This window comes from Sturnus vulgaris, chromosome 4 (genome assembly GCF_052056855.1).
Source record: "Sturnus vulgaris isolate bStuVul1 chromosome 4, bStuVul1.hap1, whole genome shotgun sequence".
Taxonomy (NCBI): domain Eukaryota; kingdom Metazoa; phylum Chordata; class Aves; order Passeriformes; family Sturnidae; genus Sturnus; species Sturnus vulgaris.
The window spans coordinates 31,526,630-31,552,345 of record NC_142246.1 but is presented as its reverse complement, the minus strand read 5'-3'; the positions used below and the strand labels follow the sequence as shown (position 1 = coordinate 31,552,345).

Below are 25,716 nucleotides of genomic sequence, written 5' to 3'. Positions count from 1 at the left end.
GTATTCCTATTCTTTGTGCTCCAGCACTGTAGGAGCACCCTGAAAGAGATGGACCAACCTGCAGCCATCTCAAATTTGTGTAGTCTATTTGGCAAAGCTTTCATGATTAACCAGTGAAAGCTTGCAGATTTGCATTAACAAAAGCAAACAGTAGTCCCTATATGGATTGAAAAAAACCCAAAACAAATGGGTGGTACTTGGCGGTAATTCACAACAGTGAATCACAGGGGAAATCTATAAGGAGTTAAATAGGAAGAAACAAATAAGCTGTTGTGCACCTATTCCTGAGAAGCACAGTAAAAGTCTGTTAGAGAGATGGGAGTGGGGAAAATGCTTCCAGTTCTCTTACAACAAATAAATTACTGGCATGTTTTACTTAAACAGTGTTTCCCAGTTAGATGCTTTTCTGGGTAATTATGCTCACCAAGAATTCCTTTTCTTGGTTTTATTTAGAAATAATTTTTCAGTGTCTTTTCTAAGCCAGTGCATGACATTCATGAACTCTAAGCCTCCTCCTGTTACTTGTAATGTTGCTACACAACATGTTGGTAAAGAACACATACAAGCAGTAGCAATTTTCAGTCTATGCTTAGCTTTGAGGGAAATTTAACCACAGGCACTACAGTTGCTGGGAACTCATGATTTTGTATTAAACATTCCTGTCACGCTTATCTGTGCAGATTGATTATTATCTGTTTAATAAAATAAAGATAAAATACCTTGCTAAATTCAAGAGGCCATGAGACACTGATAAACATTTCCTCAGACTCTTGACTGAGCACAGTCAAGAAGGCATGGACTCCTGGCTGCTCCTTGATGTATGCACGTGACAGTGCAGGAGGGAGGGCTGATAAGGCATCCTTCCAGACTGATTCCATTTACAGAGTTCTGCTAAGCCTACGTGTGATTATAACCAGGTATTTGTGGTGGGGAAGGTAGGGAAAACCTCTGGCTGGTTCAGTGGAAACCTGTGGGTGAAAGGTGTGTGTTGCTGTCATCCAGGAAGTCAGAAAAGATAGGGAGGCTGCGTGGGTCTCCTTGTAGGCAAATGTAAAGCTCTCTGCTGTGCAAATAGCTCTCCCTGAAAGGATAATAATGATGCTAGGATTTTCTAAATCTTGTTTCTCGTCTAGCTTAGAAGCATTACCTTAAGAAGAAATATTGTATTGATTTTCTGTATTGCTTTTATGGATTTTATTTTTGGAATGTATTTAAGTGATGCAGTAACTACTTAATATTAATTTTGGAGAACTTTAGGACTCAGCTTATTTGTATCTATAGTGAACCTTTAACATTTAGTTACTTAATCTCTTGGAACATAACTATTTTTTTTGTGGAAATACTATTTAATTTTTGTAGGGAAATTGGGGAGATGGTGTTTTAATAAAAATTTTGCTGATTCCTGGAAAGCTGTTTTGGTTTTTTTTGTTTGTTTTCCTATCATACCTTTACCATCTGAAAAGTAGAATTTGTTGAGGGAATGGGGTGAGAAAAAACAGCAAAGTTTTCACAGAAGGGACCACTGTATGGTTATACACAAGTGTCCTTCAAACTCACTCTTTCTAATGTTTCATTTCTTTGATGCTTGTTTTGAAGGGAAGCAGACTTTTATTCCTGTATTACCAAGTTTTCACAAAGAGTGTTGTCTCTGTCTTTCAAGAAGAAAAAGTTAGAGTGAAATTTCACTTTCATTTCCCCTCAGACTAAAGTTAGCACAGATTAATTGAAATTCTGCTGCAAATAAGGAAAAGTTGAATTATTTCACATTAAATGTGAAACATTTACTTTGTCAGAAGAAGACTAGAGATAAGACATGCTGAGTTAAAAACATAGTTGAGAATAAATAGTGATAAGGAAATGAGCTGGTGGATAGTTTTTATTCTGCTCTCAGGATCAGCATTGTATTTATTCTGATATTTATTATTACAGCAGCCAAAGGTCACAACACAATTCTGGGTAAGAAAGACTATTACTACTGGATCTATATCATCTTTTGCCTAAGAAATGAATATAACATGAAATAGGGAAGAAGGAAGAAATGTGTATGTAAGGCCATGAAGGGTCCAGCTTATCAAGTACAGTCACTTCTTCAGAGTTAAATTAGTATATCACATTTAAAATGTCCTTAGATGTTTATACTCACCAGCACCACAGAATATCTAGCAGCTAGAATATTTGGAGCAGAGTTACAAGGAGAAAAGGGTCATGGTCTGGCAGTGTAGCAAGGGGGTGTTTCTGTGGTGCAGTGTTGTATGGCACTAAGTAATTTCAGTGAGAGTCCAGTGCTTGGGAGGAGCAGACTGAATAGTATCTTTGAGCATGTAACTCCAAGCATCTCCTACACTTAAAGTAATAAAAGAACAGGAAAAAAGAGGTGCTGTGTTAAGTGTTGGTAATAAAAACATGTGAAACCGTGGATTTGAACAAGTAGGAGTAAATCTGGAAGGAAAAAGTTGCGAGATAAGTGGGAACTACCTTCCATGGACAGCTGGTTGTCTGTACCTTGTTTGATAAATTCATGATTTCACAGTTAGCCTACAACACTTGGGTGAGGTGAATGAGTGTCATTGCAATGCACTTACACTATCACATAATCAATGCATCAAAAGTCCAAGTGAGCTGCCCTGAATAATTTGGGAAGTCTTTGAGTGGGGAATTAACTGTGGGACTTCCTATGCACTACACCAGCACCCTTACTGTGGGGCTGTTCTTCCTCTGATGGACTGGGCAAGAACTCTAGCCATGGGTGGAAACAATCAAAATACAGTAATGGCAAAAGGAAGTAGTGTTACAAAAATTGCAGGTTTTCAAGCAGGTTTTTGGGTTTCAGTTTGATAACTGCTGCAGAAAAAAAAAATCTGGAAATGTAGTTGTGAGTGTATGCTGTGTATATAAAACTGCATGTACAAAGAGCCAGAGACAATCAAAATCCTACAAGAGTTATAGGAGGTTAGAGAGAAGTGGGGAGAATTGAGTGAAAAAAGAGTTTACATGAAAGAAGGGAAATATGTTTTAAGGGTCATATGTACTTTGTTAAATGGAGAATAAGTAGTCACAGAAATAGCAGCCTTTCTGGGAGGCTTCAGCTTTCATCTAAGAGTTAACTTGATAGATAGCAAATTTACTGGAATATTTGCTTTCTTACCAGTATTAATAGCTACCAAAGTAAGTGCATTGAAAGGAATTGGAATGTTATGACCAGAACTTTGACATTTATGGAAGACTTAACTGACGGTCATTTTCTTTGCTGAGTGCATAGTATTTGTTAGATACATAATGAGTTTTACTTGAAATCCAGTTTTCCAGCTGCATTAACTGTCTGCTATTGTGTAGTATAGTTTTAGGTGATAAACATCTTTTAATTATTTCTGGCGTATAGTACTTTGGTGTTTTACATATTTTAATGTCATTTGTTTCTTCTACAAATTTATATATGCTCCATATATGTATTGAGTAGCTTAGCTGGAAGAACCTTATAGACAGCTCTTTTCTTTTAAACTGAACTACCATCCTGGTTTCCTACAGGAAACTTATATTTAATGTTTAGAGTGTGACTTTATTTTGTGTTTGCTGAATATTACCTGTCTGTGCAATGCTATCAGTTGAGAGAAGAGGGCAGTGTTATTGTTAGTTGAATGTTTCCTTTTTGTTTCAAGATAATCTGTTTTCCCTGCTCCGTGTGCACACTGCTCCTTAAGTTGCTGGTGTGCATATACATACATATATAATCTGTTTCCAGGTGAGGAGGAAGTAGAAGTACTTTGATTTTTATTAATTCTTAAGTATGCTGACATTGTAAAAAATTAATACCATGTTTTTTTTTTTCTTCTCTTCCCTCTCTTCACCCTTATTCCCTACTGTTTTTAAAATTAGGTATCAAATTGTAGTGGAAATAGTTCAGGCAACCACAATCAGCAATATTCCCCAAGTGAAGAGACAGAAAGGTAAGATTACATTTTTCAGTCACATCTGTTGTTTTCATTTTGAAAAGCTGTTTGAACTCCTACCATACATATGCAGTGTGTGTGAAGGTTTTTAGACAGATTTTAGGAATGCTATGCCTTTAGTATTTTGATTTTGTTTCATTTGTCTGAATTTTTGAGAAGCTCACATGGTATGATTATCTCCCCACCCTGTCTTCATCTAAGCTGATGGCTAATGAGAAAGGTCATACCTATGATACATTTATTTTCAGAACTCGCTGCAACTGGGATTTCTGACATTACAAATTCATATGCTGAGAATCATATTTCCACTCTTTTTCATACAATCAGTTCTTCAAAATCTCAGTCTCTTCTCTTTCCAAAGCAGAGAAGAAGGAATGATACAGCATAATTTGTCAGTCAGACTTTATTTTGACTCTTCAATGTATTATTATTTTGAGTTTCAATAAAGAGTGCTCTTAAATCTTTCTGCAATGACTTGGCAAAGGCTGCCTTTTTAAAAGCAGTGCATATTACAATTGTACTTACATTTATTACATATACTGCTTTTTATGATTTTCAAAATATGTAAAACCGAGGTGTCTCTTCAGGAGATGATCTTAATGGCAAAATTACAGATCAAGTAGTTGCTTAGGCAGGTATACTTTAGTTCTATCAATGCATAATAAAAAGGAAACAGATAGTAAAATTAATTTCTTCATAAATAAATTTAAAATATTTTAGATTCTCATATACTCTCTATCTCTCTCTAGGTTAAAATAAAAAATCCTTTTCTAGTTCCTTGTACCAGAAAGGAAGACTTTAAAAAGTAATTAAAGTGTAATGAAGAATGCAGAAACAGAAAATGAACATGCTATGGGGTGGGGAAATTTTTGGCAATCTGAAGAGCTTGAGGTCCATGCTCAAGTTTTGTAAAGTATAAGGTTTTCAACACCAATAATGTTTTTTTTTTTTTACACCCTAAAATAGAGCTAAATGTGCATTCCAGTAGGATATCTTGCTTGTATCAAATTAAGATAACAGGAAAGTAGGCATTAGTTTTTATTCAAGTGTCCATTACAGAAATAGGTATTAATATTTTTCAGATGAAAGGAAATTGAATGGAAAGTCTTTTTCATAAAGTAATAAAATGAGAACAGGGAATTTAACTGAGAACATTATGAAAAATCAAATCTTGCTAAGCCTGTATTTTCATTTGTTCTACCAGTGGTCTTTTTGAGAAAATAATTGATTTGGGGAATATTTTTTATACAGTTTAGGTTCCTACAATTAATTATTTATTAATTAATTATCCTCTATCTTGCTTCAGTTTATCTGTTTAAATATCTGCTGCTCTAAATCCTGAACAGATGTGGGTTTTTTAAGCTACAGTTGCCTGGTACTGCAGAACAGATACCACCAGCTCTAGGATATTTTTGTATGTGGTAAAGTTGATTCTGCATTTTTATGGGCTCTTGATTTCTACCTGTACTAAAAAAACCCAACAAAACTAACAGAAATTTCACTAGCTGGTGCATTGAATTTTGTATTATGTGGACTTTTACTTTTGGTTTATTCCTATGGTAACCTTGAATATCATTTAAGGGTTGATGACCACTTCTGTCTCTGTTAGCCATTTGGACTATTGGGGCTAACCCTTTTATTTATTAAATAGCCAACGGTTGTGCACATTGTCTGAAGAAGGTGATGTATTTTTGCTTGACACATGTGAAATAGTATGCCAATAGAGGCATGCAAATACAATCTTTTTATAGCTCACACAAATTGAGGGCAGATTTTTAATTTCAGTTATTCCACTCAGGTTTTCATCTACCAAAAATTTTCAGGGTCTATGTATGTACAATAAACTCTTAAGAGGGCTATCAAAACTGGTGAGGGGTAAAATCCAGTTCTGAAGACTGTCTTGTGCCTTATTTTTCCTAAAGGAGGTGGAGACATTTTACCTAATGTGGTAATGAATCTAATATGTTCCTGAATTTTAAAAGGAAATGGTTAGAGGAAAAACTGTGGTATCCTTCTTAAAACAAATGAAAGCCAACAAAAAGCCCAGCACAACTCACTGCTGACATGAAGACTGTTGAAATGTTGCAGAACAGACTACCATGTTACTTAGCATCACGTTCAGATGTTTCCTTTTCTGGATGCTACAGCATAATACTATCCCTGGATTTAATGAATAACTAAATGTAAGCTTTATGCAAAATGAAAGTTTGTCTGCACAGTCTCATTCTGTCTTTCTCTTTTTAATCTTTTCCCCCAGCCTGTGGTGCATGTGTGAGCATGGCAGTTGGATGTATTATATTACAGTCCCTTCTTTGCTGATAAATGAATCTTGCCTTTTGTGCCAAGGGCATCTCTTAGCTTTGACCCCAGCCTGGAGAGAGGTAGTCTTACTGATAGCTATTTCCTTTTTCCTGTGGCAAAGTTAGGTCCTGAAAATGTAACTGCTTCTTTAGTGCCTGGGTGTTCAACTAGAGCAGCTGAACTCTGGCTGGCCAGCATTCTGTTGAGCCTGATGTCTGCTCTCAAAGTGTAAGAGTAGAGCAAGTGAAGATAGTATCTATGTGGACATAGAATCATAGAGTGGTTTGGGTTGGAGGAGACATTTAAAAATCACCTACTCCAACCCCTGTGCAATGAGTAGGTACATCTTCAACTAGGCTGCTCAGAGTCCCATCCACCTGACCTTGAATGTTTCCAGGGATGGGGCATGAACCACCAATCTGGGCAGCCTGTTCCAGTGTTTCATCACCCTCGTTGCAAAGGTTACTCCTTTAATATAATCCAAAATTGTCCCTCTTTTGGTTTAAATCCATTAAACCTTTGTTCTGTTGCAACAGGCCCTCCTAAAAAGCCTGTCCCCATCCTTCTTATAGGCCTCTCTTAAATACTGAAGGGCTGCAGTTGGGTGTCTCCAGAGCCTTCTTGTCTCCAGGCTGAACAATCCCAGCTCTCTCAAACTTTCTTCTTGGGAGAGGTGTTCCATCCCCATCCCTCTAATCATCTTCATGGCCTTCCTCTGGACCTGCTCCAACAGATCCATGTCCTTCCTGTGCTGAGGTCCCCAGAACTGGATGCAGTCCCCAGAACTGGGATCCCACATGAGAGTGGTCTCAGCCTCCATCTGTTTCAAATAAGGGAGCTTCCTGAGGCAGTGTTTCCAACAGAAGAAGGTATAACAAAAAACCTGAGGACAGTTAGTGTAGAGGTAGCCAAAACTCTGCAGTAGTGAGTGCTTAGCTACTATTTATATTTTTCTTAGTAAAAGAAGTGTTGTGCAACCACATGACTAGCAATAAGTATTCCTGAGCAAGATTGTGGACCTTTACTCTTGGTTAAGGAGACATAATTAAGTCTCTAAAACTGACCAAAAATTTTTTTTTTTTTAAAAGATTAGGTGTCTATTATTAAAGGATGAGTAGCCTGAGGACTAGATTTTTGACTGATGACTTCTCATAGGGGCTAGACTTACCTGACCTTTTCACTGTTTTATTTGGTGATCCCAAAGTATGCATTTAATCTTGGTGCCCAGTAAGGTGGGAGAGGAAGGGCTGGACAGTAAGGAGAGGGTTCTTTACACTTTTTAACTAGTGCTGGTGCCACCTATTGGCAAAATACTTAGCTGTTAGGATGCTCTAATAAAATCAGAAAGTACTTTAAAGTACTTCTAAACATCATTGTATTAAATCCTCTGATGTTAAAAAATGGCATGTTATAGGGTTTCTTTCTTTTTGGATTTCTATTACTTGAATCTTCTGGTATATGATCATAAGAGAGCAAACGAAAACAAAAGCATCTGATTTATGTTAAGCAGTAAGTTTGACTCCCTGAGAGGGAGACATTTTAGTCAAAGGTCTAAAATGTTGAGACCCAAAGCAACGTGAGAGGCTTGCAGTATGATGTCAGTTGTGGGGAGATGATAAAATTTCTGTGGCCAGGAGAATTGCTTTTGGCCTTTGCTAAAGTTGACTAAGAAGCATAACACAGCATTGTTGTTTTCAGAGGCATAGATAGTTTATTTTGGAGCAGTGCAGGCCACTGTAAATGGAAGCTGTCACCTTTCATGCTGACACTGCACTACTTGCCTCATTTACACTGGCACAGAAGCACAGAATCTGCTGTGTACCTGTATCTGCCTTACTTCACTTCTCCAACAGTGTCTTCCTGTGTATCTTCTTCCAAAATGGTCTTGATCACTCAAGCAGTGACTGTAGGAGGCAACTTGGTTTTGGTGGTGGTTTTGTTGTTATGGGTTTTTTTGTTTGTTTAATTTCTGTTTGGTTTTTCTTCCTGTTGGTATTTTCAGGTGGTACCCTGCTCTACAATCACATGCACTATGGTTAAAAGAATCACCTCCTTCCACACCTTAAACTATAAACAACTCTCCTCATTTTACCTTTTGATATGGATTCATTCTAAATACTGAACCAATATAATTTAAGCTAAATTTCAAGTATTTTAGTTGTTTGTTGGTTTGGTTTTTTTTACAAAATCTATCTTATCACCTAAAGAATTTGAAGATCTCAATATGCTTATCTGAAAATGTTTACTGCATTTAATCTATTAAAGCAGTTTGTAAGAGGACAAATACCTGGATTGGGCGTTTTAAGATGAATGACAATGAGATGCAAGTTTCTAGAAGCAAGAGTAAATCTAATTTTCTGTAAAGAAAAGGCTTCAAAAACACCAATTGGGAAAGCAACAGACGTAAGTTGCTATAATAACTTGAGATTTGCTGTAACACGAATAGGAAGCTGCTTAAATACTTTGGTTTTAATTTTAACAGACATATTTTTGTTTCTTCTCGTATTGATAATGTATTACAGGATCCTACCAGAATTTTAGCAAGGTTCTCTTTTACTAGCTGCTTTTTATAACAAACCCCCAAAATGCATGTACCTTGTCTTAGGGCAACACAGAGCAAATCTCTCAACAGATTTTTTTTTAAAATACTTTTTTGTAAAGGGATTTGTTTGATTTGCCTTTTAATTTTCTATGCCCTCTACCTTACACATGACTTCACAGCATGACTGGAAACCACTCTTGGATGACTGGATGGCACTGTTTTTCAGACACTACAGTGTAATCGACCCCAGGGCATCCCTGTTGAGAAAACTGCTCGTTTTCAAGCAGGGATTGTGAGACAGATTGAATAAGCAGCCATTTCTGTGTGGAGAGATCTGCTGCCTCGCTGAAGATTTCTCCTGCTGAGCCTTCCCACTGTGTGTCTAGATATTTGCTTTTATAAGCAAAGCTGAAAAGTGGCACAGAAACAGAGCTGTCTCTGGGGCAGGCCTTAGGTGCTGTGGTTCTGAAAGAGGCTTGAATGTTCAGCTGTAAAAAGGGACTTAGAAAAAAAAAACCCTGGCTGCGGGCTAGCTTAGTTATGTGGGTTGTGACGTGTGGGTTTTGTCAAGATGACAATTTAAAGTGAAGTAAAATGGATACTTGTGTGTTCCAGCAGATTACAGATGCCATGTAACTTAATTATGTCAAAACTGTATTATGATTCCTCCCCGGCCTGCATCCTCCACACAGGAATAAACATTCATATGCAATTATTTTTGCACAGTTTTCTGGCAAGGCTTAAAGAGCTGACGTTGTGCCTGCACGTCATGCTCGAGCAGTAAGTGTGGAGGGAATCCATGCAGATGAGGGTAAAGGCTACAGAGTCTGTGGTACATTTATTTGGTTTTATTTGTGATTTTCAAATCAGCTTTGTAGAGGAAATTTTTCCTTCTGCTCCTAAGATCCTTTGTGTCCACTAGTGATGGTAATGCATCTTCTCCTTAGCTGGTTTGGAGAGATGCTGATCAGTGGAAAAGGGAGGGAAGAGGCTGACTGGTCAGATAGATGTGACCAAAGGGGATGCAAAGACCTGCAGACAGAGGCTATCTGTGGTGGATATTATTTTACTGTATACTACATACTGACTCCCAGGCTCAGATTTGCCTTACTCCAACTTGACTTTTTAGTTTTCTCAGCTGTGGCTGTGAGTGGGAGTCTGTGTTGTCCTATGCTTCTCTAATGATCAATGCCTAACTTGTCCATGGTCTCCCTGTACGTCCCTTTTCCCAGATCTGCTTGTAGAAGTGTTTGGGATTTAACACTGTTCTTACTCAATCTCTTGTCAAACCACAGGAGAGCTGGTTTTGCCTTTCCTTGGACCTTGGGCAGTAGAAGAAGAGTGTATGTTATTCTGAAAGGTTCTCCTGCTCTCATAGAATCTAATAAATGCTTTTCCAGGCCTACATAGGCTTTAAAACTTGTAATTCAAGGTTTCTAAGATTTGAAAAAAAATCTTAGAAAAAATCTTGTGATGGGGAGCATGTGTGTTGCTCCTTCAGGGACAGTTTGGGTTAGTCATTGCTGTTGTACATGCTGCCAAGTGTCATGGATCTGTAGTTACTGAAGCTATAAAGGAACAAGAACTTGTATTTTCTGTTTTACACAGGCTTTTGCCATATATAACTTCTCAAGTAAAATGAGAAATCTTTGCTTTCTGCTGGTACTGCTAAATGAGGAGACAGATCATGCAGGTCTAGAATACAATTAAGTTTCTGCTTTAATCAAATTTACATTGTTTTTGTGTATCCTTCAGTGTGCTTAAGGGTAATAAAGTTTTTATGGCATTTTTTGGCATGACAATATGGAAGGCCCCATATGATGACTTAAAAATGGACGATGTGAATATGTGCTTCAGTTTGATGTATTTAATAGATATAAACCTGCTCAAGTAGCAAAGCCACCACAGGAAAAAAAAAAAAGAAGAGGAAAGAAAATTAGGTGTAAGAAATCACTTTTCAGAAATTGTTTTGGGGGGCTCTAAGATATGCTTCTGGGGGTATACTTCTAGCTTAGCTCAAATGAAGATAGTTATGAGTGATTTAGAAGACAATGTGGAAGCTTTGGCAGAAATTACTGCAGATGTGCAAAAATGCATAGAATAAAATAATTTGCACAGGTAGCAGAGCTTTGATTACTTGGTAAGTTTGAGCTCATTTGGACCATTTTAAACGTTGTTTGGTTTTTTTGAATTATCTATAACTGTGGATTGATAAGCAAAGTTTGAAATTCTGCTTTTGGTACTAATTGATTTTGGCTGTTTTTGGGAAAGGTGTACAGTACCCTTTTGGGATTTGAAGTTCCTCCATGGCAATGAATGTCCTGTAAAAATTTCCCCAGATAAAGAGAATTATTTTGGAGGAAGTTAGTAAAAGACACTTTGCTCCTTTGGAGATGGAGGCTGTGCTTGGTTGCTGCTGGTAAATGTGTATGCAGCTTGTGGTGAAGAAATCCCAAAGTAGCATGTTGTGTTGCTGATGAGGAGTGACTTCTGGTTTTTTTTTTGTGGTGTTTTTTTTTTTTTTATAATATTTTTAGAAAAATACCCAAACTGCAAAGTTCTTACCAGTTAAAAAAATATTACTCAAAGGATGTTTTTCTTCCTCTTGCATTGTGGTTAAAGTGTCTTAGTAGCATAAATCTACTTATTTTCCATTTATTGAAGCTTGCTGGAGGGTGTGTGAATACATGAAAGCCTTTCCTTTTGTGCTTTTCTGGTTTTATTTGGTTTATGGAGTGATGCCTGAATGTAATGAACATCATCTTTCCTGATACTCACAAATGAGAAAAATTACTCTTGATTCTGTCTCAGTATTTTGGTGAATGTGGAATCAGACAAGAATAGATTAAAAAGAGAAACCTTTATAAATTGAAATATTGTTTTGATAGTGTTTAATAAGACAAAAGCAGAGTAGTTTAGATCTGAAAATCTCTAAAATTGTGAAAGCAGATTAGGGTTTGGAGAAAACCAGTGATCCAGCTAACCTTCTCCATTTGAGCTGAAACTGCTCCTCCTGATTTCTGCTAGCTTTATCTTTCATAATTTGGAAGAGGGAAGTGATGCTTAGTGTTAGTCCACACTTCCATGCTGTCTTTCCTGCACAGTAGCACATTAGCCACATTCTGTGCTGCTCTGCTTTTCATCAGCCTCTTGTTTATTTGTGAAGGATGTCCCTGCCAGGCTTTCATGGTGACTGTCCTGTTTGTCCATGGAGCAGAAACAGGCTGGCAGTGTCATCTTTGTTACTGCCCTGAGTGATGCTTGGGTGGAGTGGCTCCTTTTGGGGGTGAAGAGCTGAGGTAAATGTTTTTGAAGGATCTCTGTTAAGACAGGAAATAATCACTGGAAATGTAGGCTCATTAATCTCTCCTGGAGGCTTGCTGCAGTCACAGGATGATAAGATTTCAGGTAAAGTAAACATGTGTGCTTTGAAAACTCTTCAAGAATGCCTCGTTTCCATCGAGAAGGGTACATTTGTTTTAAGAAGGCTGAATGATCATTGCATTATTCTGTTTGTGGGTTTTCAAAAGTGTGGGATTTCAAGTACACATTTTGAGCCCAAAGCATTTAAACTATTGAAAGAATTGATAATTTCTGAAATAATCATCTTAGAGTCAAGTGTAGCAGGGAAAAGGTTGGGGTTTAATCTTGACTTTAAACTTCCGTTCCTGTATTTGTAATAGCTGTAAATGTTTTGAGTCGGGAGAGAGCATTGTTTTGTCTTGAAGGCCTTTTCCTTTCTTTTTCTCTCATTAATACTGGTACCTCTGTTTAGGGAACTGAAACACTAAATTAAATGCTCTGTTGACTTCCCTGTGGAGATAACATGCCAGGAAAACAGATGGCTTTTTTTTTGTTTGTTTTGGTAGTAAAATAACTTTATCATTTGCTTCAGTAAGTATCATCTCTTTACTTCACTATTATGTGGCAGCTCAGATGCAAATGATACTCATCCATTAAAATACTAAGAATATTTGTATCAGGAAGCATCCCTACCGACATAAATACATGAAGCAAATCAAGTGAAATTAAAAATATGGGCAAAGATAATAGGAGACTATCTGGACTCAGCTATGCGTAGAACTTCAGGGAGTTCCATGTACCTTGAGTTGTCCTTCAGTATGTAAAAGACAAAACTTAGAGTTGCATGCAATGCTTACACGTGGCTTTGAGGGGGAAATAGAAGGCTAAAAACAGTTGTAAAAGGAGAAGTTGCCATAATGTATTAGAAACTTGTTAAATATAGGGATTTTAAATAATTTCTGAGAGATTTTCTTTTTGATGCATGTGCATTCACAAACCTAACTGTGTAGCTGTATCTTAACAGCAATTCTTGTGAAAATTGAATGCTGTTTTTATCAATATGATTTTGCTATTGTTTAATATTTTGAAAACATAGTAGAATAGATCTTTACTATTTACCTTGAGCAATCAGATAATCGAAAGCCAAGTAAAAACCAAATACTTTGCTACTGAGTAATAGCTGCAGCCCAAAAAAGCATGAGTATTTTCATTGAGCAAGAGGAAAATAAAATCAATGTATAAATGTGAATCAGTTGCATCCTGCAGATATTAAACATGATTTCCACACAGCAGGGTTTTATATCTGCTTTATCTGCTGCTCCCTTTTTTAGACCCTGGTAATTAGGTGAAGAGGATGGAATGTAGAATGCACAAACATTACACTGGCTGTTACTGTCTTACTCAACTGTCATATTCACATTACTTTTTAAGAGTACTGTGCAGTCTTGATATGGCATTATAAGATTTCTTTTTTTTTAGTCATCTGACCATTTTGAGTGAACTTTGGTCAGCTGTCTGGAGGGGATATTGTATGATATGCTGTTCACATCAGGCACAAGAAGTTTGGGTTTGCAAATAAGGTGTATGGGAATGTGCCATGCTGGGCTGGGGGGAAGAGAGCCCAGTCCCTTGTGACTCCAGGCAGTCCGTGCTGTGTTCAGTAAGGTGTATAGGCCACCAGCTAGCTAGCCCCTGTGTTATCATGTGCCATGGCTGTAGGTAATTTCCTTAATGCCATCTCATAAATGTACATCCTGTAGTAGGGATCTTGGGCTGTGTCTTTCAACAAACTACAAAAAGAGAGCTGAAGAGGTCGGGTTTTGCTATGCATTTGAATAAGGATTTTTTTTCTCAACTCTTTTGTGTAAACCCTTGAGTTATCATTGCAGAATATTTCAAAATCGTCATTCTGTTTCAAATAGAAACTTAAACTTGCCAATATCTGTATTGATGAGCATGGTTGATCCATGAATGACAGATGCTTTGATCAGACCAATCACAGAAGCAGTGGTACAATATTTTCACGTCAGTAAATACCATCTCTGATTTGCTTTTCACAGAAGCAATGGTACAGTGATGTCTTCCTGTTGTAAAATACCATCTCTGATTTGCTTTATTGTTAGATTCAAAAGGAAAAGAAACTGCAGCAATGAAGGCTGACCTCCTAAGGGCTCGCAATGTGAAGAGGTATATTAATCAGCTGACAGTGGCAAAGAAGCAATGTGAGAAGAGAATAAGGCTCCTGGGAGGACCTGCTTATGATCAGCAGGAAGATGGCATTTCTGATGAAGGCGATGGCCCTCCAAGTCAGAAGGTATAAATTGTATTGTCTGAAGGTCTTTTTAAATGTGTTACCACTGGATCATGTTACCTCACTGTGGTCAATCCCTCCCTTCCCCCAGGAGTCAAATACAAATTAATTGTTGCATTTTTTTTTTTTTTACCTTGGGAATAGATTACTGAAGTACCCAAAAAGACCCATTGATCGCTCAGCTTGGAATATTGTGCAGGGTGAAACTTCATAAAGGATTGAGTGGCTTGTAAGCACATGTGAATTTTCAGACATACCACCTGTAGGGGGTTAATAAGGACATGGTAGCAGCTTTTAAGAAAGTAGCAACTTGCTTTTATGTAAAAGACTGCCAGCATATGTGCAGTATGTCTTTGGCTGTCATTATATTTAATTGAGGAAATATGTGTGGGTTTTGAAAATACTGAATTATTCAGAAGTAAACGCTTATGGAAGGCAATTGACAAAACTCAGGGCAGTTGTGCAGAAAAACTCTGGTAAAGCTGCTGTGACTGAATGCTGGTTTTCAATAGCACTGTAGTCTGGAATTAGAAGTAACTGTTGTTAAGTTGGCCAGCATCTACCAAAATAAAATGACTAGTTAGCCTTGCAAATCTTGAAAAATTTTAGTGACTTCTTTTGTAATCTACTCTGTTTTCTTTGGGCAAAGTACAGTAGCTGATGTATTCAAATGTGAAAAGATTTTGTTTTTCATGTAGGTAGGAGATGGCTTATCTCTTCATGCAGAGATCTTTAATTTTCATTATGTCCTTAATAATTGTGACTTAGTAGCATGTTAGAAAAAGTAGAATAATGGAGAAGTGATTCCTACTTTTTGTATTTTGTTTTTCTTGAGTAAGGTCTGAAACACAATGATTCTCTACTCCCTACTTGTCCTTAAAGCATGATTTCAGATGGTCTGTCATAGATTGTGCCAAGAAAATCCTGTTGTTCTCTTTCCTGAAGCTGAGTGTAGCAAGTGGTGTCAAGGAGAAAAAGTGAGATGGGAGCATGTGGCCCCACAGCATGAGTCAATGATGCCACTTTTGATGCCTGCTGAGACATTATGAACTTTTCTGGATAGATACATGGGGACATAAGATTGTTCAAGACTGGAGTTCAGTAGTGATGATGCACTGGATAGGAGAAGGGATTGGTCAGGAATATAAATAAAATATAATACTATAATTAAAATCAAATGAATTCCTGAAGTTGACGTAGCATGTTTCATAAACTAATGAGTTTTTTTAGTGGGAGTTGCTGACCTGGAGTTATATCCTGCAAATGAGCAAACCAATGAGCAGCTCAATATTGAGTTAATGGTACTATTAATAGTAACAATGACTTCTTGAACAAGCATTTGTTGTGGTGATGGTGTAAACAGTGGGATCTGAGGCAGTTTTGCTTCTAAGCTTTTGATGTTTCTGTGAAGAAGCCCTAGAACTCCTCTAAAGTCACGTCAGTGTAGAAAATAGGAAAACTGCTTTTCCCTTCTCTTGTCCCTGATTCTCCATTGCCAGGGAAGGAGCTGTGGGAGGCTGCTTGAGAGATGGGTGCCCTCCTGTCCCCTTCTGAGAACAGAAAAATGCCTAAGGCTTAACTGAGGAAGCAGTCTTTCTTCACTGTTGCTTCTTCCCATCCTCTTCTAGCACTGTGGTAGCTGCTGTCTGGGTTCTCATTTCAAGGCAGTGTTATTTTGGATGTTGGCCCCTCCTGTTTGGGCAGTATTGTCTGGACACTCAGACTCTTTTCTAAGTAAAAGGGAAAGGCATTGTTTGGGATTTAGTAGATAAGATACATTAGTAGGTTGCAGCTGGTGGCCCTTAGAATTCTTAGAGTATGGTTGTGCCAACTTTTCTGTTAAGGTAGCATATAAACTGGAGAAGCACCATTTGTATAAGAAACTGTATGTTTGCCTACCTTTCTTCAACTTGCATAAAATGGGTCAGAAATGGGCATTTACTGATGGTGTTTTGAATTACGTAAGTATAGTGAGAAGCTTGAATACATTACTAACTTTGGAGAATTTTTGGTACTAGTTGAACAAAGAGTTGACTAGTGAATTAAACTTCTATTTTGACTTCCTTTATGCATCCTACAGGAAGCTTTTTCTTAACTGCAGTAGTAGTCAAGTAAAAAGCAGGTAAAAAGTCTTTTATGCATGCCCTGATTATGGGCCTATATATGAAGATGGATTATTTTTGTCAGTGCTCTCTTTGATTATGCAGTCTTGTTATAAATTTGTTTTCGTACGTGTTTCACTCAGCTAATTTTCCTGAATCCAGGTTCACTAGGGAAATTCTAAATATGTGAATTATAATCAAATGTTTATAAACAAACAGATAAACTACAGTTACTTTATGAATCTGAATTCTGTTATTACGTCTGATCCTGATTTAAGCTCTGCCCAAGGTGTTAGGTTTGTTTTTGGAGAAAATGCAGTTTGAGTAAGTGTAATATAGAAAGCATCTCTTTATAGTCAGTGCCATTTTAGTCCTTTTTCTTAGAAACTGTGCCTGCACAGTACTGCAGTAATTAGTTGAATTCTTGTCTGTGTTTATTCAGTGAATGATTTTTTTTTTTTCCTTTGTTGTGCTGAGCATAACGACCACACCACCTTGTCTGTGAGATTTGACATATGGAATCACAGCATCTTCTTTGTGGAGCTGTTTTGTGGATTGTGGGGTTCTAGGAAGGGGTCTGGGAATCTGACCCTTAACTAGCTGTGAAATAGCAAGGAAACCTTGCTATTATCTGAGTGTATTTTGAGGTGGAATGAGCTCGTGTTTGTAATCCTGTTGATGAGGACTAAGATGAAACTCCTGCAGAAGACCTTGCTTCCACTATATCTCTGGATAGATGTTGATTTAGCTGGTGACTTACCAGATTTTCATGGTGATTTCTGAGCTTCGGATTGTAAGATGATGTTATGTCGGGATACATCATGGTGCAGAATCTGGGAATATTAACCAAACAAGCTACAATTGTTGTCACCCTATTGCCAGGCGATGGGTTTTCTTATGACAGAAGTATGTTTATGAACATGTGAGTCTCAAGGCAGGGACTTTTACATTAATGTATGTGCAGTAAAATAGTCAGGTACCTGATGTGGTCAGTATATACTTCCTGATACTTAAATAATCATTGCATTTTCTTCACATTGCTGTATGTGCCAGAGACAGACTTCTGATGACTTGCCTCTTTTTAAAATATAGCAAGATAAATACAAGCTTTAATTTTTGTCAATATATGGGAAAAAACCCATCAGTTAAGCGTTTTTTAAAATGCAACTTAGAAAAAGATATTTATCAGTACTGGTTTTTACATTCCACTTATTCCTGGCTTCTACAAATGAAATAAAAAAGGAAAAAATCCAAAGCAGCAACCAGAAGTTTGGCAGTCTGACTGTATGATGTTATCCCAGCAGAAAATTTCCTCTAGTGACCCAAATGCTGTTCATCCCAACAGTGCTGTTACCAGCTTTATTTGGACTATTCATTATAGGTCAATGTGGTGGTAGTGATGGGAATCTGGTGTGTTGCATAGAAATACAGTACAGTGCATCTAATCTGTGCCTGGTGCCTGTGCAGACCTAAATTACCTGTCCAAAGAGAGGTTGTGACTATCTTTAGGGATTTAACAAGACCAAGTCTCTCCTCTGTAGGGCCAGGGACAAGTCTCTTCTGTGGGCTCATGCTAGGGATGCTGGTTAAAGCACCCCACTTAAGAAGAAAAAAATAAAAACCTAACTCTTTCCTAGTCTTAGAGCCTGTGACCAGCTGTGATATATCTTACACTGCTGTTGAAGCAGGGAATTGATGTGGCAACATTAAAGCTTCTGGTTTTTCCAAACCCGGAAGCTGCTCTTGAGTTAATGGGATTTGAAGGGTTGCTGTGGAGGCTAATAATTCTAAGATTATATCTGCTAACTGGATATTAGATTTGAGGGTGTACACATGCCCTAATGCCTGCGTATGTGCCAACACAGCTTAGAGTTTTGTGCTCTAATCCATGGTGATACTGAATCATAAAATGATCTTTTGCTGAGGCTTACAGATTACTGCAGAAATTCTTCTTTAAATCATAAAAGGAAGGAAGATCCACAGAACAGTTAGGTGCCAAAATGGACTATTCTGGTTTCACCAGCCAGCAGCCAAGCCCCACACAGCCACTTGCTCAGTCCCCCACCAGCAGGACTGGGGAGAGAATTGGAAGGGTGAAAGCCAGAAAACTCATGGGCTGAGATAAAGGCAGTTTAATAGGGAAAGCAAAAGCCACATACACAGGCAAAGCAAAACAAGGAATGAATTCACTGCTTCCCATGGGCAGGCAGGTGTTCAGCCATCCCCAGGAGAGCAGGGCCCCATCACACGTAATGGTGACTTGGGAGGACAAAGCCATCACTCCAAATGTCCCCTGCTTTACATACTGAGAATGATGTCCTATGGTCTGGAATTTCCCTTTGGTCAGCTGGGGTCACCTGTCCTGGCTGTGTCTCCTCCAGTCTCCCATACACCCCCAGTCTGCTCTCCAGCATGGCAGAAACAAAAGCAGAAAGGGCCTTGGCTCTGTGTAAGCTCTGCTTAGCAATAACTAAAGCATCTCTATGTTATCAGCCTTGTGTTTAGCACAAATCTAAAACATAGCCCCTGCCAGCCTCTTAAAAAAGTTAACTCTACCCCAGCCAGAATCAGCCTACATGTGTTTTATGATTTTTTCACCTTGAAACTAAAACCCTCTTTTGTCGATTATTGTTGGCATTGCAGCTGTAACATAATGTTTTTAGTATAGCACTGGTAACATATTTAATAATTCTAGGATAGTCCAGACTTAAAGAAAAATCAAGAAAACATTTGAGAGGTCTCATTTCTGCAAGAGAAGAAGCTTTTCTGCCCATTAATTTAAGTGTTTTAGTTTGCAAGGCATCTATTATGGGATTTGTGTAACACTGTTGTTAGGCACCACGCTTTGATCACCATGGGGCACTGGTGCAATGGGCCCTTTGTTAGGTGGGAGAGATGGTTGCACTTGCCTTGCTCCCTGCAGCAGCACTTATCCCAGTTACTTCTGAGAGGAGTTTGTTTGTTAGTTACCCTCTTTGCTGGCATCTGGAGTGGGTATAGCTTGGCTAATAGAAGCATAGAGACCAAGGTGACCTCTCACACAAGAAGTGACAGCACATACCCATAGCTGTGATTACTAACTGCTATTATTTACAGAGCTGACAGTCCCTGAGACGGGAAAAACATCTGTTCAAGGGGCTGGAAGACCCTCTTACACTTATATTTTAAGTCATTGTCCTTGGTAAAATGACTGAATAGAAAATATGATGATGCACAGTAATGAGGCTAAATCACAGACTGGCCTTTAAATTGCCGTCTCTGTGCTGATCTTTTTGACAGCCTGGTCACCATGTCTGTATTAAGCTTAGCTTGAAAATGGTACTCTCTGCTTTTCAGCAAGGTTTATAGAGTGAGCTTTTAAAGGCAGATGTTCGTATATCTAAATAGTTTTAAAGCTAAGAGCAAAGCCATATCCTGAAGATTTTGGTATGGTAAAGGATAAAGAGAAGAATGCTACATGATTGTCACAGCGCAATTTTAAAGATGTAAATGAGTATTTCATATGAGACAAATATAATTTACTTAAACACTGCCCAAAATTTGGGGGAGCTGTTTCAGACAAAACATAGATGACTGCAGTTGTTAAAGAACCATGTTTAACTTAGTTTGTGAAGGCACTGATTTTGTGCCAGTAATTATGTATATGCCCATGTAGATGGTTTCCTCACATGTAGCTTGAGACAAGGAAACTGTTTTTCCTACACATAATTTGGTTGTAGAGTTTCATAGGTACTAGGTTTAGGAAAACAAGCAGTCTTTCCAGAGAGGGAGGTATTTTGATGCCGACTAGAATTGTATTAGTATTATTTTGTTTTCAGGTGTGTGTCTCAAAGAAAAGGCCTGGATTCACAAAAATAGTAGACGATAAGGAAGTGATAGGGGCTTTTTAATGCAACTTCTTAATGACTGCAGCATCTACATGGGTACAGGAAGTCTGTGCTTAATTTCCTTTGCTGCTTGATGCACACCCTCCTCATTCAGGAAAAGTCCTGAGTATTACGTCACAGAACATACTTGCTCCTGACTGCATTTCTGATAGATGTTTTTCAATAACAGTGGGAACTGGCCACTTAATGCCCTAGCAGCCAAGGTATTCCATCTTTCTCTGTGTCTCTGGGAATAATTGAGCTACATCTCAAAGCTCCGTGGGCTGTAGTATGGAAACTGTTGGTGTTCAAAACAAGAAAAAGGTAATTTAGATTTCAGCTTGGCTCCTCTCCTTTGCAGGAACATTGGAAGTTAAATTTTTGACAGTAGCATTTCATGAGTGTCATGAAATGCCATCTTAGTCCTTTGAAATATATCCTGATCAGAAAGATGCAGAGGTATTTACTATCTGATAGAAGCATAGATGAATTTATCTTCTAAGTACTTACAATTTTTTTTTTTAATGAAGCAAAACTATTACTGTAGGAGGTCTGTGTAGTTGAATCTAGGACACATCTGTGGGATGCATAGTGAAAAGATTTTCCCTATAAGGAAAGGAGTTAGCATTAGGCATTTTTCCAGTTCTTATTCTTAGTTTTCCCTTCTTCAGATTCTTCAGTTTGAAGAAATTTTGGCCAACCCTTCATACCGAGAGCATTTCCGGATCTACATGGAGAGGATGGACAAGATGGCTTTGATCGGCCTTTGGGAGTCTGTGGAGAATCTGAAGAATGCTAACAAGGTGGAAGAAGTTGCAAGCCTGGATGGCTTTGTACATTGATGACACTGTTTGTTGTGATCTTGATGTTAGGAAATGTCTTTATGTTTTTAAAATATCAGTAGTATAGGATGGGTTCTAAGCAATTCAGTTTTTCTTTAACTGCTTCATGTCAGTATTTGAGGATAACATTGCAATTAAAATTTGTGGGCTGTTGTGATGGTGATTTATTGTTGGTTGGTGTAACAACATCTGTTAAAAGGAATACTTGATATGCAAAAGGAGTAGAATTATTTCCCCCTCCACTGGAGAAAAAACATGCAGTAAAACATGCAGGCTTTAGTTGTATCAGTTCATGTGAAACCTAGAAGCACATTCCCGTTGGATAGTCTGTATATAAGCTTCTCATCTTGCCAATTGCAGGTAGCCCATTAAATCCAAAACAATGGAATTATGTGTATATATGTTCTGAAAATCTTTTTGGAAGAGAGGTGTTGCTTTAAAAGACCTCTCCCTAATCTGTAGCAGTTAAATTTCTCCAGGAATGCCACGCTACTGATAGAGAGAAGAAACGATACTATATTGTAATTTTGGCTAAAATACAGTAGGAATTAGAACCCTGAAACAAGGATAGGGAATATCACTTAAAATTGCAACAAGTACCCTGAAGCAATGGTGCAGAGGAAGAATTTGTAGAGGACATATTTGCTGTTCATGACCACTGTGGTGGATTTATGGAGGAACAAATTAAAACTTCAGGATTCACATTAGCATGAAATACAGATTTCATTATTGATTATCAGTTAACTTTTTGTTCACTGTAATTTTATTGCTCTTATTCCAGTCAATTGGAAAACATAAAGTATCCTGTAAATAGAGAGACAAATTGTAGAGTATGAGTAGTGAACCATTAATACAATCTGAAGAAATGACTACCAACCAACTCAAGCTAGAGAGTGTTGATAAAAACAGTTTGTAAGGCACTGTGAAGAGAATTCTCTAAACCAGTTTTGATTTGCTCATGATTGGAAAAGGTATTGTAAATCATTTTATGGACTGTCAGCTGTGATTTTTCTCCTCCTGTTCAAAACAATATGTATGTGCATATGGATATAGATATATCTGCCACCACAGGGGCATCTTACAAAAAGGTAGTGTCCTGCAGTCATGACTCATGTCAGATGAGGCAGGTAAGAACATTGTGCCATACTGAGGGAGTTGATAAACCCTTTTTAATTCTGTTCAGTTTAGGAAGATGGTAAAAATACCCAGCTTGATGTACTGGTTAAAGTCTCTTCAGTTGTGCTGTTTTCCTCTTCTTGGTTTTTTTCCTTTCCTTTTCCCCCACAAATTAATTATAATCATGTATAAAGTGAATTCATTCTATTCAGCAGAAGACATGAGAGCTGATACAGCTGAGCATTACCATCTGAATTTAAAATGGTGACTACATTGTTGCTCTAGCACTTTTCTTCTTTTTAATGCCAGCTTTTGGAACATAGATTTAAAAGAGTGGTGCGGAAGCTCTGGCAATTTTAGGGCACAGCTGTTTCTTCACTTAAATATCCATACTTGTAAAATTGGTTGCTTAGCAGAGGTGCACAGGCAGGCAGCATGCTTGATCTCAGTAAGAGATTTACAGATGTCTTCTCATACATTTGGATAGGAAATTTGCTTGATTATCCTTCAAATTGTGCACCTGGGTCCTGAGTCATCTTGATATTTTCAATATCTTTTCATTATTCTTTTCTCCCTCTCTCTCTTGCTTCCTAGGCTGAAATACCTCAACTGGTGAGTGAAATTTACCAGAATTTTTTTGTGGAAAGCAGAGAAATACCTGTGGAAAAATCCCTTTATAAGGAAATACAGCAAAGTCTTGTAGGAAATAAAGGCATTGAGGTATTCTACAGAATTCAAGCAGATGTTTATGAAACTCTAAAGGACAGATACTACCCCTCATTCATTGTCAGTGACTTATATGAGAGATCAGTCAAGAAGGAGGAAGAAAGAAGTTCTGCTCAGCTAACTCCTGAGGATAAAGATGAAGTGGTGAGTCACACAGACAATTTCTTTCACTGCTATTGAAAGTGATCTGAGAGACTGTCCTGAGAAAGGCATGTAGCATCTTCTGCCCTTGAGCGACTACTCTTCTTTATTTTCCTCATTTATTTATAAATATCATCATTCTTGTAGTTTCATCTGGTAAAACTTGTTTGTTTACATGTGCTTTGAAATAAAATGGTACAAAATAACAGACTACTTAAATTTTAATTTAGTTGAAGTAGATATTTCAGATTCCGAAGCCTTCTGTATTTCATGTCTTTCATTATGCTCCTTAGAAACAGAGAATGCAAAACATACTTTGTATAAGCTCAGCTGCTCTGCTTTTGAGTGAAAAAATTCTCACTGAAACATCAGTAGGTTTCTGCCCCAGACATTGTCCGGGTCTCCCATGCATTTCCTAGGTACTAAATAGGTATTAAAAGTTGCACAAAAGAGAAGAAAAAACAATGTGAAATATAATCTTAGTTTTTTTTATTGATTAATTGAATAAATTAATAGGCCATATTGGAAGATAAATCTAGCACAAGAACTCTAGATACTAACAGAGAATTCAAAATATCATAAGCAATAAGCCAATGACAACTCTTCTTGGGGCAGGTTTTTTTTCCTTGGCTTGTCTAAATCCATCATATCAGAGGAACTTGTGTTTATCCAAGAACATTTTGACAAGAGCATGTCTCAGACTATTGAGTGCCTCTTTCAGTCAGGCTGCTGCTTCAGATCAGCATGGATGTCTTCATTTTACATGTGAACTTGCTCAGAACTCAATGAAATGTGTAACAGTTCTCTAAAACCAGATCTAAATAAACAAATAAGCAGAATCCAGAAGTGCTGATCGACATTCTGCTATTTAGAAACAATTTTTCCAGAACCTAAGGTTTTTGTATTTACTGCTTAAATGACTTTAATTACTGTAGGTGAGTTGTTCTGATCTTTGTAGTTTGCGTATCAGCAAATCTGCAGAGATTAATAATTATAAGTAAATTACTTGCAATATGTGCTTTCAGAGCGTGATGAGTCCTTTCAGTATTTGTTTTTCCCCGTTTTCTTTTTCTTGATAAAATATTCAAAATGTGTTTTCTAGTTTTCTCTCTGCTAACTCAGCTCTGTGTTGACGGTGGGAGGTACTTCAAAGACTTTGTGTCCTTGTGCTTGCAGTCATTGAGACTTTGCACAATGGCTCTTTACAGTTTTCTCCAGAACTTCCTGAAGCATTAAATGTTGTGCTTTCTAATTTCTTCATATGCTTTATTCAAAGTCTAACACAGATGATTTCGCTAAGAAAACTGACACAATACTTTAGGGCTAGCTGTACTCTGTCTGATAATATCTACTGTAGCTGCCAAAAAATTAGATTTTTGACATCAGTATCATTTGTCCTTCCTCTGAGTCCTTGGATCTGTGTGGGCCAGATAGGAAGTCTGTTTCAGCTGTGAAACCTTAAAGACTAATATATTGCCAAGTCTGCTTATAACATTCAAAGTAGTTTGTTTTGGATTTTTTTTTCATTTTTGACAACAAATTAAGTATGAAGTTGTATATCCTGCTTGAGTATGTCTTGAATAGAGCAGTTCTAATGGTGCTGTGTCATGCTTCAGAGTCTTTGAGGTGAAAACAAATTATAAGTGTCTTTCTGAAGCTTCCCAAGTTCTTTCAAATTCTCGTGAAAATGCAGTACTGGCTAATAAGTTTGGGGGCTTTCTCCCCTCCCCATATATTGGAAATGACAGCTTAGGTGTTTCTGGAGGGATACATATTGTTAGCAAATACAGATTGGTTTCGGTTTAGTTTGGGTTTTGGGTCTATGTCCTCACTTCCTGGGGCACTGTGGGCATCACCTGTGTTAATTTGCTATAAATTTCACTGCTGTAGCTGAATAGATAAAAAGCCATCTCGTGCAGTCTTGGGGATGAGGATAAAAGGATGAGCCCTGATTAAATGTGACAAAATCAAGTCACAAGAATCTGGAAAGGGCCAGACTGCTGGTTCTGCTGCAAGTGGAACAAGCTCTTTATTCTTCCCAGTCTGTTACCACTTTGTTTCTGGGACAAACCTCTGCAAACCACCACAAACCTCCAAGTATTTCTACTTGGGCAAACGTCACAGGTAGAAATACAGAAGCAGGCAGGGCTTGCAACCAGCACTTTGAGGAGAGGATCTAGTGATGCCATTGGTGCATGTGTCAGATGACTAAAATAGGACTGACATCTGTATTCTATGTCACTCACAGAAATGGAAGCCATTATCAGTTTACCAATCAGGGGAAGGCAGTGCAATCCATTATGATCTCAGCTTTGAGTGAACTGGTTGTTTGTTAAATTTGATATTTTGAATACAAGTTACTTGATCTTGTAATTCTAGCATTTTTGTGATAAACCCAGTGATTTTTGCTATAAGTGTCTGAAAAGTTAATGGCAGAGAAATCATGTAGCCTACATCTGGGAGCACAGCCTCACTGATTTGTAATTAATTGCAATTCAGTTCTTCTGTGTTGAAAATAA

General features: G+C 37.7%; 1 protein-coding gene across 1 annotated transcript in view; it reads left to right on the top strand.

The window, feature by feature from the left end:
- The window catches only part of SNX25 (sorting nexin 25), an 81,485-nt gene that overhangs the window by 36,120 nt on the left and 19,649 nt on the right, over positions 1-25,716 (top strand). The window contains exons 6-9 of the mRNA XM_014889691.2: positions 3,874-3,944; positions 14,217-14,407; positions 21,044-21,175; positions 22,925-23,200. Of these exons, the coding sequence (XP_014745177.2) occupies positions 3,874-3,944; positions 14,217-14,407; positions 21,044-21,175; positions 22,925-23,200 (670 nt within the window). The remainder of the gene's footprint in view (positions 1-3,873; positions 3,945-14,216; positions 14,408-21,043; positions 21,176-22,924; positions 23,201-25,716) is intronic.